Source organism: Dreissena polymorpha, chromosome 2 (genome assembly GCF_020536995.1).
Source record: "Dreissena polymorpha isolate Duluth1 chromosome 2, UMN_Dpol_1.0, whole genome shotgun sequence".
Lineage (NCBI taxonomy): Eukaryota > Metazoa > Mollusca > Bivalvia > Myida > Dreissenidae > Dreissena > Dreissena polymorpha.
This window is the reverse complement of record NC_068356.1, coordinates 39,592,526-39,611,549: the sequence shown is the minus strand read 5'-3', so window position 1 is coordinate 39,611,549 and position 19,024 is coordinate 39,592,526. Positions and strand designations below refer to the sequence as shown.

Below are 19,024 nucleotides of genomic sequence, written 5' to 3'. Positions count from 1 at the left end.
GATTGATGTTTTATGAATGTAATGGTTATTTAAAGAATATCAGTGCGATAAATGCATGAAAAATTGACAAAATTAAGCTTTGTTATTCATAAAGACCTGTTTAAACCGCATTTTACTAGAAGTTGACGGAATTACGACTTCTGTTATGAGTTTTCGCAGGAAGGCTGGCGCGTGATGTAAGTGCTGGTATTCGAAAATACGTCATAAAAAACTGATCGAACTTAGGCACCTGATCGAAATTAGGCACACAGAGATACTTGTAATTTACTTTAAACAAAATCAACAAATCCATGTAAGATGAAGGTATAAAACCGTTAGAGCTTCATTTGAATTTATTTATTAATTATAGTAAATGCAAGTTAATAAGCAGAGAATATCGTTTCACCCTGTTTGAGCTCAGTTTTTACCGTTTAAAACATAATACCATTAGTATTGATGTCTTTTGCTAACACAATCATATATTGAAGTTAGACTAAAAATTATGTTAAGCCCAAATTATGGGCTGTTTAGTGTATGTATTGTACATACTAAATATTTTATGTAACTTTTATGTGTGTGTGTCTTTTTACTCTGAATATCACAGATTCTATTCAGTGTCTTTAGCACAAAAGTAGTATAAAGAAGGATGGGAAGTACTTGTTATTGCTTTCTCCTTTCAGAGAGGCCTTCTGTTCAATGTCGCAGTCAGCCAAGATTAGAGATATCACCAAACTTTTTGAGTCAGTCGGCGACCTGGTAAGCCACATATCACTGGAATGTTGATGCCACTAAGTGCAAAGATGTGAGAGCTCAACGTCAAAACCGGTTCACAATATTTCTGAGTGAAATAATATAAGACTTGATTTCTTATTTCATTCGACCTGAGTTGTTTTGAAGGGGAAGTCGTTTTCTAGCCTTACTTCTGTTTTCACACATATTTGACCCATTGTCATGCAAAAATGGTGTCTTATGCAATATGTGGCTAGCATAGCTCAAGTCCAGTCTGAGCAATTGCACAATCAAATCAGGAGCTATGCTGTCCGCTATAAAGTCATGAAAGGTCTGTGGTCTTATATGTGGACAGGGTATCCAGTTTTTGCGCGACAGAGAATTGTTAAGATTCATTATTTTAATATAATAGACTTAAACAATTACATTATTAAATTTATTTGTGAAATTCATTTACTACAATATAATGAAGTTTTATTTCTAGTTTTCACATGTAAGGTAGACACAGATACACAGCTTTAGTATTTAATGTTGGAAATATTAGGTGTAATTCATATAACAGGTGCATATATTTGTGTCTTCAAATATTTGGTGAATTTTAAATAATCATCTTTATTTAACTTCAAGGAATTGCAACAATTTTTTATCAAAGTTTTTTCCTTGATATGTTTAAAGAATTATTACATCTTTTCCCTGCTTTTTTGTTTCCCTTTTAGGTTCACATATCACAGAACAAAGTTACAGAGTTCATAGACTGTCTGGAGACCAAACTCTCTATGAGGGACTGGAAGTACCTCTTTAAACTGGGCACCTCCAAAATTGTGAGTCTGTGGTACTGCCATATGAATGTGGCCTGCTTTTGAATTTTGAAAAACAGTTTAAGATTTACTGGTACAGTGACACACAATGACATCTATACACAGGGCTTTTAATTGTATTGGCCTTTTGATTATTGGCTTGTTCTTTAAGGACAATCAGTAAAACTAAATGATTATTAGTAACCAGTAATGTTGCTCCAGATTTTTCAATATATATCTTAGCTTATATATTATCCAGCACTGGATCGGAGGTTGTTCAGACAGGTATCGTTTGAATTTACCTAAGTTTTGTATATTTGACATTTGTCTTAAGTTCATGGTCAAATTTTATGGAACTTTGCACATTTTTTTGGAGGGTCCTTGGCCAAATGTGTGCATATGGTTTTGCTTCACCGCACTATATGGCATATGGTTTTGCTTCACCGCACTATATTGTGGTCAGTGTTTAAATTAAAATATGCTAACCACCATTTTTCCTAACCCTATATTTAGGTTTGTAAATAATTTCATACAAATATTCATCAGGTGATCCTCTGCCAAAAATATTCAGGAACTTAACAGAATGGCAGACCGAGTTAAACGAGAGCGCCGATGGCGTTAAAAGCATAGGTGCAAGATACAGGGAAGAATGGCGTCACGTGGTATAATGTAGTACGATATCGCCATCCGCGAATTTCTCAAATCAATAATTTCAAACAATTACCGACTATTTAAATAGATAATCTTTCAATTTACATCAGTGTTTGAAACGCTTATGAAAAATAATTACCCAAGCCTTTCAAAATTTAAGCACGGACAGATCTGTATCGAACTATTCTTTTCACAAATGAAAATAGACGCTACCCTATTCGTCTGCGTCAAGAATTTGTCGTAAAACTTGTGGTAAGCGTTAGATGCAGACGTGCACAACAGATTGAGTTCTGAATACAGATTTCTGAATGCAGATTTTTATAGAAACTCCTCACAGCAGTTACTTCCCTTGCTTCGCCCGGTCAGTAACTAGTATAAGGGAGGCCACTGCGTAGGAGATTGAGATTTATAGTGCAGATAGAATTGTTTTACGAACGAAATTTGTTTTAGGTTATAAGAAGATTTTTTGACATAAAACGGTCTTAGAAAAATTCACTAAAAACGGTGTCAGCAATATTCTTGGAAGAAAACGTTAGAAAAACGTTTCCAAAAAAAAATTGTAAGAATGACCATATACTAAATTAAATAGATATTTCGTCTGATTTTTGATCAGGTAAGGCTTCATAAAGGGCAACCGATCGATGTGGATTTTCGAAATGTGGTAAATACCATAAGCATAGGTGCGTAAACGCACCTATGCTAAAAATGAAATGTGCATTAAAGTTTTGTGTAATTGACATATTTTTTCGACCAATCTTCATAAAAATGTACACACATGTTCCTTGGAAAGTGTTCTACTAAACATATGAATCTGTTTTTAGGTAATCATTTTTCAATATTATGCAGAAATATTCTGCTCCATTACACAAAATACCTGCTTGAGCTAGAAAGTGATTTTGTCTGCATCAGACCCACGTTTTTTAGTGAAAAAACAACAACAAAGTACACTATTAATTTTCAGTTCACATGTATATTCAGCCAGTCATTATGTATGTGTTTTGAACAATTCTATTCCAGTCTTGGGCGATATGCAAGATTCTCCACAACCAGTCGATGGCGCAGCCTCTTGTCAAGCAGGCGTGTGACCTTGTACACAGAGAGGAGTTCACCTCAGCCATGACCTCTCTAGGTCTCCTAGCAACAGAGGTCAACCCATCAGATCAACCGTCAACCAGTAAGGGGGCATCAGGTGCAAAACATACTTCTTCAGTTGCTCAGAAAACTGAATATGTGCAAGTATGTGGATAGTTTATATATTGATATAAATATAAGTAATTTTTTGTTGATTAATGTTCAAGTATGATATTTCAAGAGAAGTTATTGCAGTACATCAGTACACAATCATGCTAGGAAAACTTTAATAAAACATCTAAATTCATGCAATTTTAATTATTTGAGTGCTTATTATTTTAATACAATACCATAATAATTATATATATATGTATATATTATATACCATAGAAGATTATACAACATATTCATAAACCCACTCAGTGATAATCCATAAGCACAAATGCATACTTATGATCCACAAGATTTTTTTTCTAAATTACATTGTTTGCTTTTCCTATATTTGAGACTGTTGTTTTCTCTTACACAGTTAGGCTCAGTGGAGTCCTTGTGTGTCCCCCCTCACGGACGTGACAGTCGCACAGCTACTCAGGCCTTCAAGCTGCTTCAGTCACAACATCGCACAGATCTCACCTTCGAAATAATTCAGACACACGGTAAGTCACAACATCACACGTATCTCACCTTCAAAATTATTCAGACTCAGGTAAGTTAAATCATCACATGGATCTCACCTCTGAAATCATTCAGACTGTCGGTAAGTCAGAACATCACACAGTTAACAAGCTTATCCAGAAAAGGCATGAGTAGGTTAAATTTTGTTCTTAATATTACTGAAGTTTTGTTTGAAAACAGGAAATATCCAGACAAAAAAAAAAATCAACAATCTGAAATTCAAATTACTATATACAATACTTGTATGTCTGTATGAATTTTCCACGGAGAAAACACAATTTTACCCATAAGATAAAATATACAAAACAAAAGAAAATACTACAAAAAAGACAAAAAAACAAACTCAGCCCTCTCTGTGCCTATCTGTAGAGACGGGTGACACAGTGGTGGACCACACTGCAGGTGGCAATGTGGAACACATGGGGTCAGAGGTCAAGGTGGATGTCTGCAGCATCCCCGCCCACAGGGTCGTCATAGCAACCAGGTGTCACTGGTTCAAGAGGGCCCTACTCAGTGGCATGAGGGAGTCAATAGACAGGTAAGGAGGCGGTGTGTTTATATGAGTCTCTTTCTGGTAAAATTGGGCTTAATGCCTGTGCGTAAAGTATCATCCCAGATTAGCCCATGCAGTCAGCACTGTCTGATCAGGGGCAGCACTTTTATTGTAGTTTTGTTTATAGGAAGTCTCTTCTTAGCAAAAATCCACTTAAGGTGAATAGTTTAGGCTTCAATTAAATTAAAATGAAATTAAATTGATCATGAAGATTTGTCCTGTTGAGAGAGAATTCAAGTTTAAGCAGGATCTTTTTTTAGAGGGTTTTCACCATATCTGTGGCACATGCATTAACCTCTTTGATATAAACTAAACATTCCTTTGCCACTATTGCAGCTGTTATGTATGTGTAATGCGACTTCAGGAAAATCACAGTACACGACACGAGCCCTACATTGTTCCGCATGTTTCTTGAGTACTTGTACAGCGGGAGCCTCGAGATGAATGAGATGTCCACTGAGCAGATAGCAGATATGATGACCCTTGCCGATAGATATGATGTAGGTACCAGGATTAGCGCGGGTGACAGCAATTTTTTTTCCTATATGGGAAAAGAACGAGCCCAATTGAGAAAAAATAGCTAGAAAAACCCTGACATTGGGAAAATTTGTGTTGCCAGTTCTTCAAATTGCAAATTTGGTGTATTTGATTTTTTGCTGACAAATACTCTAAAATTGATAAATTAATGTTGTCAAGTTGTCGATATTATCCGTGTGTGGGGTATTTTCGATGGTGTAAGGCTTCTATTGATAAATTCTCATAACAATGCAAAAATAAACAAAAAAATAATGTTGGTTATTCAAAATAATTATATTACAAACAAAAAATTTACAAAAACAACTGTTTACATAATTAAGTTTGTTTACTTTTAAAGAAAACGAATATCACTCACTGCGCATTTTCTGTATATCATGTAGGGTATTTTCAATGGTCACAATCAACTCAATTATACAGAACTAAAATGTTTAGCAGCCCTCTTCACATTTAATGGAAAACTTTTATAATTCAATTTCAACTGGAATATCGATATTTTTCGACAATTGTGTAGTGTAATATTCATAATATCCATTTTCATAGTGGTCTCCAATGATCATTTAATATTCTTTTGTGCAATATATATCGGTAGACAAATTGATCTATCATTCAAACCTTTGTGTTAGGGTTAACCCAAGGGTTGTCAAAACTGGCAAGTGCAATAATTTATTAAATCTTTCACGCTATGTCATATCATGTGTAAGTTAAATAGAAATTTATTATAAAATATTGCTGGGTAGAACAGTTTGAATGTGTTTAATATCCCACAAAAATTTGATTTCAAGTTAGTCCAATTTTCCTTTTTGCCATAGACTTTTCTCTGTTGAATATTATACTATATATTTATACTAAAAAGCAAACCTGACTTTTCTGGAATTTTCTGTGTTTGAAACAGACGAAATAACAACATTTGGATTAAATAAAAAAAGATTTAAAAGTTAAATGATGAGTTGGAATATTTGATGATTAGTTTAAATAGATGAAAACTGTTGTTGTTTTCGAATATGAGTTTGTTTATTTTTCATTTTTATTGCCGATATCACTTAAATTAGGTCATCTGTTGAATGAACTGTGTGTATGCAAATATAGTAACATGTGTCTTACGCCGAGCATGCGCAACATGCATGTTTACACCGGAAAATGTGTGATCGTCAAATATACCCCTACGTCGAAATTACCCTACGCGAAAATTTGTTAACATAGGCTCAAGCCATAGAGCTGCCTTGAAAAATAACTAAATGTTGCATTTTATTTACCCCCCAAAACTTTTTTTTTAAACCTTTAATTTTTATTTAGTTTGATTGTAGTTCATTTCCTGTTGGGATATTGCTGTTTTCTGGTTCTCTATAAAGAAGGAAATAATTTCTGGATGATATTAAGTTATATTACATATTAATATTGTAGATAAATGTAGTAATAATTGATTGTTGCTTGCAGGCTGTTACAGTGCTCAGGCTGTCAAGCGGTCATACTTTTTCCTACTTTTTCCTACTATTTCCTACTTTTTCATCAGGATCCTACTTTTTCCTATTTTTTTACCAAATCTTCCTACTATTCCTACTTTTTCATTTTCAATGGGGATTTTTTTTTTTTAAAGAGTTTATTTAGTAAACTTGCAGGATGAATGAATCTATGGCATGACTGTATCCCTGTTAATGTGCATTCATCTAGATGAGACCTGACAACCCATGCTGACTGTCTGCTAGCACCTCTTCAGGAGCATAAATATTTATTTCTTATGTAACTTTTAAAATTATTGACAAGTTTTTTTTTTAAGTAACAATAGTGCCTTGTTTACTTCCTTAGCATTTGTACACTGCAGGCTTCACTACCTTACACAGTTCCCAGTGATGCAAGAGCTGAGGGAACCCATTGTTTATTCCAGTTTTATTTTGTTTCCATTGACAACAATTTGACCAAACCTTATGCATGTTTACATGATATTGCTGTTTGGAATGTAGAGATATAGAGATACATGTATTGTATGAGTGGTTATGTAATATGGAATTTATTACACAAGTTATTGGAAAAAAGATGAAACTGATGCTTTGCCGAGTTTTCATCATTTACAAATATAATGTAATAAATTCTGTATTACATGACAACGGATATGATGTTCTATTGATATCACATGTACATCATGTTTAGTAATTAAAGATAAATGCACAGAGCCTAAATGCCCTGATACATTTTTATGCTACCGGTAGGGTGGCATATTGCAGTTGTACTGTCAGTCCGTTTGTCTGTCTGTCTGTGTGTGTGTGTCCGTCCGAAAACTTTAATATGGGCCATAACTTTTGCAATATTGAAGATAGCAACTTGATATCTGGCATGCATGTGTATCTCATGAAGCTGCACATTTTGAGTGGTGAAAGGTGAAGGTCATCCTTCAAGGTCAAAAGTTAAAATATACAATCCAAGGGAAGTAATAAGCTTTAAAAGGGAGATAATTTCTAAACCTGCTAAATGATATATTGAAATTTTATTTCAAAGCTGCGCAATAGTGGGCATTGTGTTTCGGACAAACACAATTCTTGTCTAATGACGCCATAGCTAGTGAGGTGTTAAAGCGAAGTATTAAAATTATTAAACGGCATTTTTACACTCCCGCAAAGTCATCAATAATGTAAAAGCCATTATTTGAAACTGGAATAAACAATGTAGTGCAACTGTTTCATTGCCCAATCAATGCTGTCATAAAAGATGTCAGGTGATAAGGTCCTATCTCCAGTTGCATAATCTGCTCTGCAATGACCAGTCATTTTGAATGTAACTTAAGTCATTATAACTGCACCCTATTGTCAATTTAAAGGTTTCACAATGTAGCTGTAGCAGAGCATTTACATTGCTTTATATACTAGTATTAATCTTGTACAACAAATTGGTGTATCACTAAATAAATTTGGTCTTCTGCTTAAGGATATAACATGCACAATATAATTACCATTTTTATATCGATACACAGAAGACCTCTAACCACTTATTTGATGATACACCAAAATGAACAGCATCTAATTACATGTATACTTCTTAATCAGGGTAGCTTTGCTTGAAACTTAATTATCATAGATACACTATAAGTGCTAAAATTCCTAGTGGGAAAACAAAGTTTAACCCTTCATGGATGGAGAAGTTGGACAACAGTGGAAAAACACTGGGATCATGGTGCAAGAGAGATACCGGCAATGAGTTTGCAAGATATTGTACTGTCTGAATGAAGTCAATCTTGTAGTAATTCTGGTGCTAATCAACTTATAAGTCATGCAGATGGATAAAAACACAAGGAAAACATGAAATACATGCATGATAATTCACAAAAGCGTTTGTTTGGAAGTGCCCAAAAGCCAAGCAGCTCTCAGGGTTGTGGGGATAAATCTATCTGTATGCAAGTACATCCATCACACAAGGAACAGGTACAAAAGGCTGAAATCTTCTGGGCCCTTAAGGTAGCTTCAAGTGGGTATCCATACAGAACACATGATGGCACTCCTGCTCTGTTTCAAGCTATGTTTCCTGGACCTGTGTCTAAAAAATAAGTATTATGTATTCCTACTTTTGAGAGAAAAGTTCCTACTTTTTCCTACTTTTTTCCTACTTTTCTTGCAAAAGTAGTTCCTATTTTTTCCTACTTTTTGAAAAAAGGTCACTTGACAGCCTGAGTGCTCCACTTGGCTGATATTATATATATGTCCATAGTAGATATTTTGATAATCAAAACTTATGTGTACTGTGTGAAATTCACTGAATACTCTTCCTTATTTTTGATGATGTTCATCTCATATTTTCCAGTTTTATTTATTACTTAAAGTGCAAATGTTGAAATGAATAATAACATGATTATATTATGTTTAAACCACATTAACCTGCTCCATTGTCCTTTGGGTTAAACTGTTAACAGCATGAAAATGTCTCTGAGTGTTCATAGCTCACTAAAGTGGTGAAAGAACCCATAAGGTAATTTAAGAGTTGAGGCCAAGAACAAAGATTTTATGATATGGAGAAAACAGAATGTGACTGGTTGTTTGTGATTGTTTAGACTGTGTGCCTGCGTTCCATGACTGGTTGTTTGTGATTGTTTAGACTGTGTGCCTGCGTTCCAAGTGTGAGTATGCATTGAGACACCACCTGGATGAGAACACAGTCTTCTATCTGCTCAGCCTGGCTGATCAACTCAATGCCAGAACTCTGAAGGTATGCTGAATGGCAGAAGTAATCAGTTGTTCAATAGATCTTTTGTTGCTTTGCATTAGTTTCTGGCATTGCCAAGTGTTTTGAATTGAAATGAGCCTTGTTCTGTAAAAACGGGAATAAAAACATGTTTGTAGCATGTGCAGAATCAGGGAAAACACTTTCCACTTAGACTGGATTCTTTTTTCCTCAATTTTGTTCATAAAAGCCAAATGTATTGTCCTTGAATATCCTGTGTGGATTGCACAGGCTAATCTGGGTCAACACTTTACACAATTGAATTAAGCCCCCTTTTCTCAGAGCCAGGATTAATCTTGTTTGTCGTAAAAAAAGTAAACAGGTTTTGATGCCATTTGGAAGCTACTTAAATATGCAGTGTAGCATATTTTAGATTTGATCAAATTATATATTATTATGCCTCTGGGTAGGGTGGCATATAGCAGTTGAACTGTCCATCAGTCAGTGTGTCTGTCCGTCCGTCTGAAAAAAACTTTAACGTTGGCCATAACTTTTTAAATATTAAAGATAGCACCTTGATATTTGGCATGCATGTGTATCTCATGGAGCTGCACATTTTGAGTGGTGAATCTACAGTCACGGTAGTGGCTTTTAATTATTTGCTACTAAAAATAGACATTTGTTACAGACAATTATTTTCAAGGGAAGTAATTTATATAATTATATAGAGGATATTTGTTGGATCCGGTGGATTATCGATTTTAATTCACGAGTGATCATAGAAAATAATATTTGCGCCACTCGTGAAAATATATATTTTCTATGATCACGAGTGAATTAAAATCGGTAATCCACCGAATCCAACAAATTTTCTTTTTATTTAATGCATTTTTCACAGTTTATATACATTGTTCTAACTAAAGAATTTTGCTGGGATAATGACATCATTTCGTCAAAAAAATGAGGTCATTTCACAGTAAACAATGAAAATTATCGATAATTCTCACTGATAATTTTCACTGTTTGAAACAGTGAAATTATCAGTTTTTATTCACTGATATTTCTCTATAAACCACCTGAAAGCATTAAATAAAAATCTCATATTATATATTTCCTTACCAAGAATTGAAGTTCTTTTCACAGGTACTGTACATATTCATTATTTTGATTATTTATAACCCAAATGATTGATTTGTCAATTTTTTTTTTAATGATATAGAGAATATTTGTTGGATTCGATGGATTATCGATTTTAATTCACAAGTGATCATAGAAAATGATATTTTGCGCCACTCGTGAAAATATATATTTTCTATGATCACAAGTGAATTGAAATCGATATTCCACCGAATTCAACACATTTTCTTTTTATTTTATGATTTTTTCACAGTTTATATACATCGTTAAAGAGTTTAACTAAAGAATTTTGCTGAGATAATGACGTCATTTCGTCACAAAAATGACGTCATTTCACAGTAAACAGTGAAAATTATCGATAAATTATCTACTGTTTGTAACAGTGAAATTATCAGTTTTAATTCACTGATATTTCTCTATAAACCACTGGAAAGCATAAAATAAATAATTATAATTTCTTTGATGTTCATTACATACCTATGGACTTATGTCCATAGATACATGATCAACTCTGGCTATGATCTCTTTTCAACCACAGGCTTTGGTTGTCAGTGATGTCTGACATGGTCATAATTGACTGTGATAACCCCCCCCCCCCCCCCCCCCGCGGTTGGATTGGACAAAATTCAAGGGAAGTAATAACCTTTAAAGGGAGATGATTTCTATACCTGCCAAATATTAAATAGAAATTTTATTCCAATGCGGCGCAGTAGGGGGCATTGTGTTTCTGACAAACACATCTCTTGTTTTGCTTCTAATTGTGATAGTTAGAAATGGCAGGAAGTCTATTTTAATCATGATATGTGTTTGCCTGCAGGAGAACTGCATGTTGTACCTGTCAGAGAACCCACTGTTGTCAACAAGCGAGGTGTTCCCAGACCTTCCAGAGCACCTGCAAACAGAGGTGGAGGCAGTTACACTGTCCAAGTAGGTCACACTGTCCAAGTTGGTCACACTGTCCAAGTAGATCACACTGTCCAAGTAGGTCACACTGTTCAATAAGTTCACACTGTCCTAGTCAGTCAACTGTCCAGGTAGGTCACACTGTCCAAGTAGATCACACTGTCCAAGAAGGTCACACTGTCCATGAAGGTCAAAGTGTCCAAGTAGGTCACACAGTCAAAGAAGGTCACACTGTCCAAGAAGGTCGTAGGTCACACTGTCCAAGTAGGTCAAACTGTCCAAGTAGGTCAAACTGTCCAAGTAGGTCACACTGTCCAAGTAGGTCACACTGTCCAAGATGGTCACACTGTCCAAGATGGTCACATTGTCCAAGTTGGTCTCACTGTCCAAGTAGGTCACACTGTCCATGTAGGTCAGACTGTCCAAGTCAGTCAAACTGTCCAAGAAGGTCAGACTGTCAAAGATGGTCACACTGTCCAAGTAGGTCACACTGTCCAAGTTGGCCATACTGTCCAAGTTGGTCACACTGTCAAAGTAGGTCACACTGTCCAAGTAGGTTTTACTGTCCAAGTAGGTCACACTGTCAAAGAAGCTCAAACTGTCCCAAGTAGGTCACGCTGTCAAAGTTGGTCACACTGTCCAAGAAGGTCACATTGTCCAAGTAGGTCACACTGTCCAAGTAGGTCACACTGTCCGGCAGGTATTAGGAGCTGCTGTAACATGACATTTAGACTATTGCATTAATACATGATATCAAGAGAATGCTTTGATAAATGATAATACAAATTGGTATTGATACTAGTAATGTAAGGAAGATGCTATTTGATTTTGAGGTCTACAGGTGAAGGGTCAAGGTCACAGAGGCTTGTAACATGAAGTGTGGAACAGTTTTTTCCCACACCATATGTAGAGAACGCTTTGACCTCTAATCAACTTAATTGGTATTATGGTTACTTGGGATACAAAAGCAGACACCTAGTGATTTTTAGGGCAACATGTAAAAGGTCAAGGCGGAAGGGAATTGTGACATTAAATTTGTTATTTAATTTTATGAAACTTGCCTCAAATGTTAATGGCTTTGAAATGTTGAGCAGAGTTAATCATGACAACTCCAGTTCTGTGTTGTAATTTTTCTGATCCCTCCATATCAGCTGAATTGTTTTTATTCATTGAGACAATGTGTAAAAAGCATGGTCAGGTCACAATTGTGCTTTCATTTTCGTGTCAGCTCCATATCTCCTATACTTTTACAAGGACTTTAATCAAGCTTGGCAACAATATTTAGGTCATTGAGATGATGTGCAAAAGGCAGATTGCAGTCAAGGTCCAGGTCATACTTCAAGGTCAAATGTTTGAACCTCCATTTGTGTGTGTTCTCAAAATATTTTTTTTCCTATTAAAAGGTTTTCATGAAACTTATGTACAAGGTTAAAGTCATTGAGACAATATGCAGAAAGCTTGAGACAGTCAGACAGACTCAAGGTGAATTTACCACTTGACTGTAAATAATTTAGCCTTAATTTTTATTTGCTTCATATTGCCTTTACCTTTTTTAGGATTTTCATGAACAGTTTAAGTAATTCAAATGTTCAGAAGTAGTCAATCACCCTGGCTCTTAATCAAGGCCACCACTTCAATGTCAAATCTCTACAAGGGATATAGCTGACTCTAAAACTGCCTTGTACTTGACTGCACAGTTTAATCTAGCACGATACTTAACACTCATGCATACAATGCTGCTTTATTAGAGCGAGCCTTAGTTTTATTTTCAAACCCTACCACTGACTATGTACATACTTCTACTTAGACTACTTGTGTGTGGTGTGCTACCACTGAATATGCACATACTTCTACTAGACTACTTGTGTGTGGTGTGCTACCACAGAATATGCACATACTTTTACTAGACTACTTGTGTGTGGTGTGCTACCACTGAATATGCACATACTTTTACTAGAATGCATGTGTGTGGTGTGCTACCACTGAATATGCACATACTTCTACTTGACTACTTGTGTGTAGAGTGCTACCACTGAATATGCACATACTTTTACTAGACTACTTGTGTGTGTATGTGCTACCACTGACTATGCACATACTTCTACTTAGACTACTTGTGTATGCTGTTACCACTGACTATGCACATACTTCTACTTAGACTACTTGTGTATGCTGTTACCACTGACTATGCACATACTTCTACTAGACTACTTGTGGGTGGTGTTACCACTGACTATGTACATACTTCTACTAGACTACTTGTGTGTGGTGTGCTACCACTGACTATGCACATACTTCTACTTAGACTACTTGTGTGTGGTGTTACCACTGACTATGCACATACTTCTACTTAGACTACTTGTGTGTGGAGTGTAACCACTGACTATGCACATACTTCTACTTAGACTACTTGTGTGTGGAGTGTTACCACTGACTATGCACATGCTTCTACTTAGACTACTTGTGTGTGGAGTTTTACCACTGACTATGCACATACTTCTACTTAGACTACTTGTGGGTGGAGTGTAACCACTGACTATGCACATACTTCTACTTAGACTACTTGTGGGTGGAGTGTTACCACTGACTATGCACATACTTCTACTTAGACTACTTGTGTGTGGAGTGTTACCACTGACTATGCACATACTTCTACTAAGACTACTTGTGTGTTGAGTGTTACCACTGACTATGCACATACTTCTACTTAGACTTCTTGTGGGTGGAGTGTTACCACTGACTATGCACATACTTCTACTTAGACTACTTGTGGGTGGAGTGTTACCACTGACTATGCACATACTTCTACTTAGACTACTTGTGTGTGGAGTGTTACCACTGACTATGCACATACTTCTACTAAGACTACTTGTGGGAGGAGTGTTACCACTGACTATGCACATACTTCTACTTATACTACTTGTGGGTGGAGTGTTACCACTGACTATGCACATACTTCTACTTAGACTACTTGTGGGTGGTGTGTTACCTCTGACTATGCACATACTTTTCACTTAGACAACTTGTGTGTGGAGTGTTACCACTGACTATGCACATACTTCTACAAAGACTACTTGTGTGTGGAGTAATATTACTGACTATGCACATACTTCTACTAGATTACTTGTGTATGATGTTACTACTGACCATGCACATACTTCTACTAGACTACTTGTGTGTGGAGTGTTACCACTGACTGTGCACATACTTCTACTAGACTACTTGTCTTTGGTGTGCTACCACTGACTATGCACATACTTCTACTAGACTACTTGTGTGTGGAGTGTTACCACTGACTATGCACATACTTGTACTAGACTACTTGTGTGTGGTGTGCTACCACTTACTATGCACATACTTCTACTAGACTACTTGTGTGTGGATTGTTTCCACTGACTATGCACATACTTCTACTAGACTACTTTTGTGTGGAGTGTTACCACTGACTATGCACATACTTGTACTAGACTACTTGTGGGTGGAGTGTTACCACTGACTATGCACATACTTCTACTAAGACTACTTGTGTGTGGAGTGTTACCACTGAATATGCACATACTACTACTTAGACTACTTGTGTGTGGAGTGTTACCACTGACTATGCACATACTTCTACTAGACTACTTGTGTGTGGAGTGTTACCACTGACTATGCACATACTTCTACTAGACTACTTGTGTGTGGAGTGTTACCACTGACTATGCACATACTTCTACTTAGACTACTTGTGGGTGGTGTGTTACCTCTGACTATGCACATACTTTTCACTTAGACTACTTGTGTGTGGAGTGTTACCACTGACGATGCACATACTTCTACAAAGACTACTTGTGTGTGGAGTAATATTACTGACTATGCACATACTTCTTCTAGACTACTTGTGTATGATGTTACTACTGACCATGCACATACTTCTACTTAGACTACTTGTGTGTGGAGTGTTACCACTGACTATGCACATACTTCTACTAGACTACTTGTGTGTGGAGTGTTACCACTGACTATGCACATACTTTTACTAGACTACTTGTGTGTGGAGTGTTACCACTGACTATGCACATGCTTCTACTAGACTACTTGTGTGTGGTGTGCTACCACTGACTATACACATACTTCTACTTAGACTACGTGTGGGTGGTGTGTTACCACTGACTATGCACATACTTATACTAGACTACTTGTGCTTGGTGTTCTACCACTTACTATGCACATACTTCTACTAAGACTTCTTGTGTGTTGTGGGTTTCAACTGACTATGCATATACTTCTACTTAGACTACTTGTGTATGATGTTACCACTGACTATACACATACTTCCACTAGACTACTTGTGCATGCTGTTACCACTAACTATGCACATACTTCTACTAGAATACTTGTGTGTGGTGTGCTACCACTGTCTAAGCACATACTCTACTTAGACTACTTGTGTAAGCTGTGTCCACTGACTATGCACATACTTCTACTAGACTACTTGTGTGTGGAGTGTTTTCACTGACTAAGCACATACTCTACTTGGACTTCTTGTGTATGCTGTTTCCACAGACTATGCACATACTTCTACTAGACTACTTGTGTGTAGAGTGTTACCACTGACTAAGCACATACTTCTACTAGACTACTTGTGTATGATGTTACTACTGACCATGCACATACTTCTACTTAGACTACTTGTGTGTGGAGTGTTACCACTGACTATACACATACTTGTACTAGACTACTTGTGTGTGTAGAGTGCTACCACTGACTATGCACATACTTCTACTAGACTACTTGTGTGTGGAGTGTTACCACTGACTATGCACATACTTCTACTAGACTACTTGTGTGTGGAGTGCTACCACTGACTATGCACATACTTGTACTAGACTACTTGTGTGTGGTGTGCTACCACTGACTATGCACATACTTGTACTAGACTACTTGTGTGTAGAGTGTTACCACAGACTATGCACATACTTCTACTAGACTACTTGTGTGTGGAGTGTTACCACTGACTAAGCACATACTTCTACTAGACTACTTGTGTGTGGAGTGTTACCACTGACTAAGCACATACTTCTACTTAGACTACTTGTGTGTGGTGTGCTACCACTGACTATGCACATACTTCCACTAGACTACTTTTGTGTAGAGTGTTACCACAGACTATGCACATACTTCTACTAGACTACTTGTGTGTAGAGTGTTACCACTGACTATACACATACTTGAACTAGACTACTTGTGTGTAGAGTGTTACCACAGACTATGCACATACTTCTACTAGACTACTTGTGTGTGGAGTGCTACCACTGACTATGCACATACTTCCACTAGACTACTTGTGTGTGGTGTTTCAGACTTGGGCCCCATGATCCATCCAGCTCAGCTACGCCCAGCTCCAGCCTGTCAGAGCTAGAGGAGGTAGCAGACAGGATGAACGTAAGTGTTATAGTGTAGAGAATAAACTTGAATAAGATACCTGAAATAATAATTGTACGTCAAAAAAGGTTAAAGAATGAACATAAGCCATAAACTGTAAAGAATGAATGTATGTAAGTCATAAACCTGAAAGAATGAAAATAAGTCATTTATCAGAGATAATAAACCTAAGAAAGATACCAACAATAATACTTGTAAGTCAAATAGATTAAAGAATGAACATAAGCCATAAACTGTAAAGGATGAATGTATGTAAGTCATAAACCTGTAATAATGAAAATAAGTAATATATCAGAGATATTAAACCTAAGTCACATAACAGAGATAATAAACCTAAGTCATATATCAGAGATAATCAACCTAAGTCATATATCGTAAGGCATGAATGTAAGTCATATACTGTAAACAACAAAGGCAAGTCATATGCTGTAAAGACTGAAAGTTACTTATATATAGCACAAAATGAATACAAATCATACCGTAAAGAAGGAACGCAAGTTATATGCCTTAAAGAATAAATGTGTTCTCTACAATTGACTGTGTTCTCTACAAAGAAATTTTTTCTCTAAAATATTTTTTTTACAATTGACTGTGTTCTCTGCAATGGAATGTGTTCTGTACAATTGACTGTGTTCTGTACAATTGACTGTGTTCTCTACAATTGAATGTTCTCTACAATTGTCTGTGTTCTCTACAATTGACTGTTCCCTACAATTGACTGTTCTTTACAATTGACTTTTCTCTACAATTGACTGTTCTCTACAATTGACTGTGTTCTACAATTGACTGTGTTCTCTACAATTGACTGTTCTCTACAATTGACTGTTCTCTACAATTGACTGTGTTCTCTACAATGGACTGTGTTCTCTACAATTTACCGTGTTCCCTACAATTGACTGTTCTGTACAATTGACTGTGTTTTCTACAATTGATTGTGTTCTCTACAATTGACTGTTCTCTACAATTGACTGTTCTCTACAATTGACCATGTTCCCTACAATTGACTGTTTTCTCTACAATTGACTGTGTTTTCTACTATTGATTGTGTTCTCTACAATTGATTGTGTTCTCTACAATTGAATGTGTTCTCTACAATTGACTGTGTTTTGAACAATGATTGTGTTCTCTACAATTGACTGTGTTCCCCACAATTGACTATGATTTCTACAATTGATTGTGTTCTCTACAATTGACTGTTCTCTACAATTGACTGTTCTCTACAATTGACTGTGTTCTCTACAATTGATTGTGTTCTCTACAATTGACTTTGTTCTCTACAATTGACTGTGTTCTCTACAATTGATTGTGTTCTCTACAATTAACTGTGTTTTCTACAATTGACTGTGTTTTCTTCAATTGATTTAGTTCTCTACAATTGACTGTTCTCTACAATTGACTATTCTTTACAATTGACAGTTCTCTAAAATGGACTGTTCTCTACAATTGACTGTTCTCTACTTTTGACTGTTCTCTACAATTGACTGTGTTCTCTACAATTGACTGTGTTCTCTACAATTGACCGTGTTCCCTTCAATTGACTGTTCTCTACAATTGACTGTGTTTTCTACAACTGGCTGTGTTATCTACAATTGATTGTGTTTTCTACAATTGATTGTGTTCTCTACATTTGACAGTTCTCTACAATTGACTGTTCTCTACCATTGACCGTGTTCCCTACAATTGACTGTGTTTTCTACAATTGACTGTGTTTTCTACAATTGATTGTGTTCTCTACAATTGACTGTTCTCTACAATTGACTGTGTTCTCTACAATTGATTGTGTTCTCTACAATTGACTGTGTTCTCTACAATTGACTGTGTTTTCTACAATTGATTGTGTTCTCTACAATTGACTGTTCTCTACAAATGACTGTGTTCTCTACAATTGATTGTGTTCTCTACAATTGACTGTTCTCTACAATTGACTGTGTTCCCTAAACTTGACGGTGTTCTCTACAATGGACTGTGTTCCCTACAATTGACTATGTTTTCTACAATTGATTGTGTTCTCTACAATTGACTGTTCTAAACAATTGACTGTTCTCTACAATTGACTGTGTTCTCTACAATTGATTGTGTTGTCTACAATTGACTTTGTTCTCTACAAATGACTGTGTTCTCTACAATTGATTGTGTTCTCTACCATTGACTGTGTTCTCTACCATTGACTGTGTTCTCTACAATTGACTCTGTTTTTTACAATTGATTGTATTCTCTACAATTGACTGTTCTCTATAATTGACTGTGTTCTCGACAATTGACTGTGTTTATTACAATTAATTGTGTTCTCTACAATTGACTTTGTTCTCTACAATTGACTGTGTTCTCTACAATTGATTGTGTTCTCTACAATTGGCTTTGCTCTCTACAATTGACTGTTCCTTACAATTGACTGTGTTCTCTACAATTGACTGTTTTCTACAAT

The 19,024-nt window shown here is 36.0% G+C and overlaps 1 protein-coding gene across 1 annotated transcript in view; it reads left to right on the top strand.

Annotated features, from left to right (window-relative positions):
• Positions 1 to 19,024, top strand: part of LOC127866669 (uncharacterized) — a 40,050-nt gene that overhangs the window by 12,452 nt on the left and 8,574 nt on the right. The window contains exons 13-21 of the mRNA XM_052407403.1: positions 660 to 735; positions 1,425 to 1,529; positions 3,174 to 3,392; positions 3,757 to 3,883; positions 4,272 to 4,440; positions 4,820 to 4,955; positions 9,070 to 9,180; positions 11,090 to 11,199; positions 16,518 to 16,599. Coding sequence (XP_052263363.1) covers positions 660 to 735; positions 1,425 to 1,529; positions 3,174 to 3,392; positions 3,757 to 3,883; positions 4,272 to 4,440; positions 4,820 to 4,955; positions 9,070 to 9,180; positions 11,090 to 11,199; positions 16,518 to 16,599 — 1,135 coding nt within the window. The remainder of the gene's footprint in view (positions 1 to 659; positions 736 to 1,424; positions 1,530 to 3,173; positions 3,393 to 3,756; positions 3,884 to 4,271; positions 4,441 to 4,819; positions 4,956 to 9,069; positions 9,181 to 11,089; positions 11,200 to 16,517; positions 16,600 to 19,024) is intronic.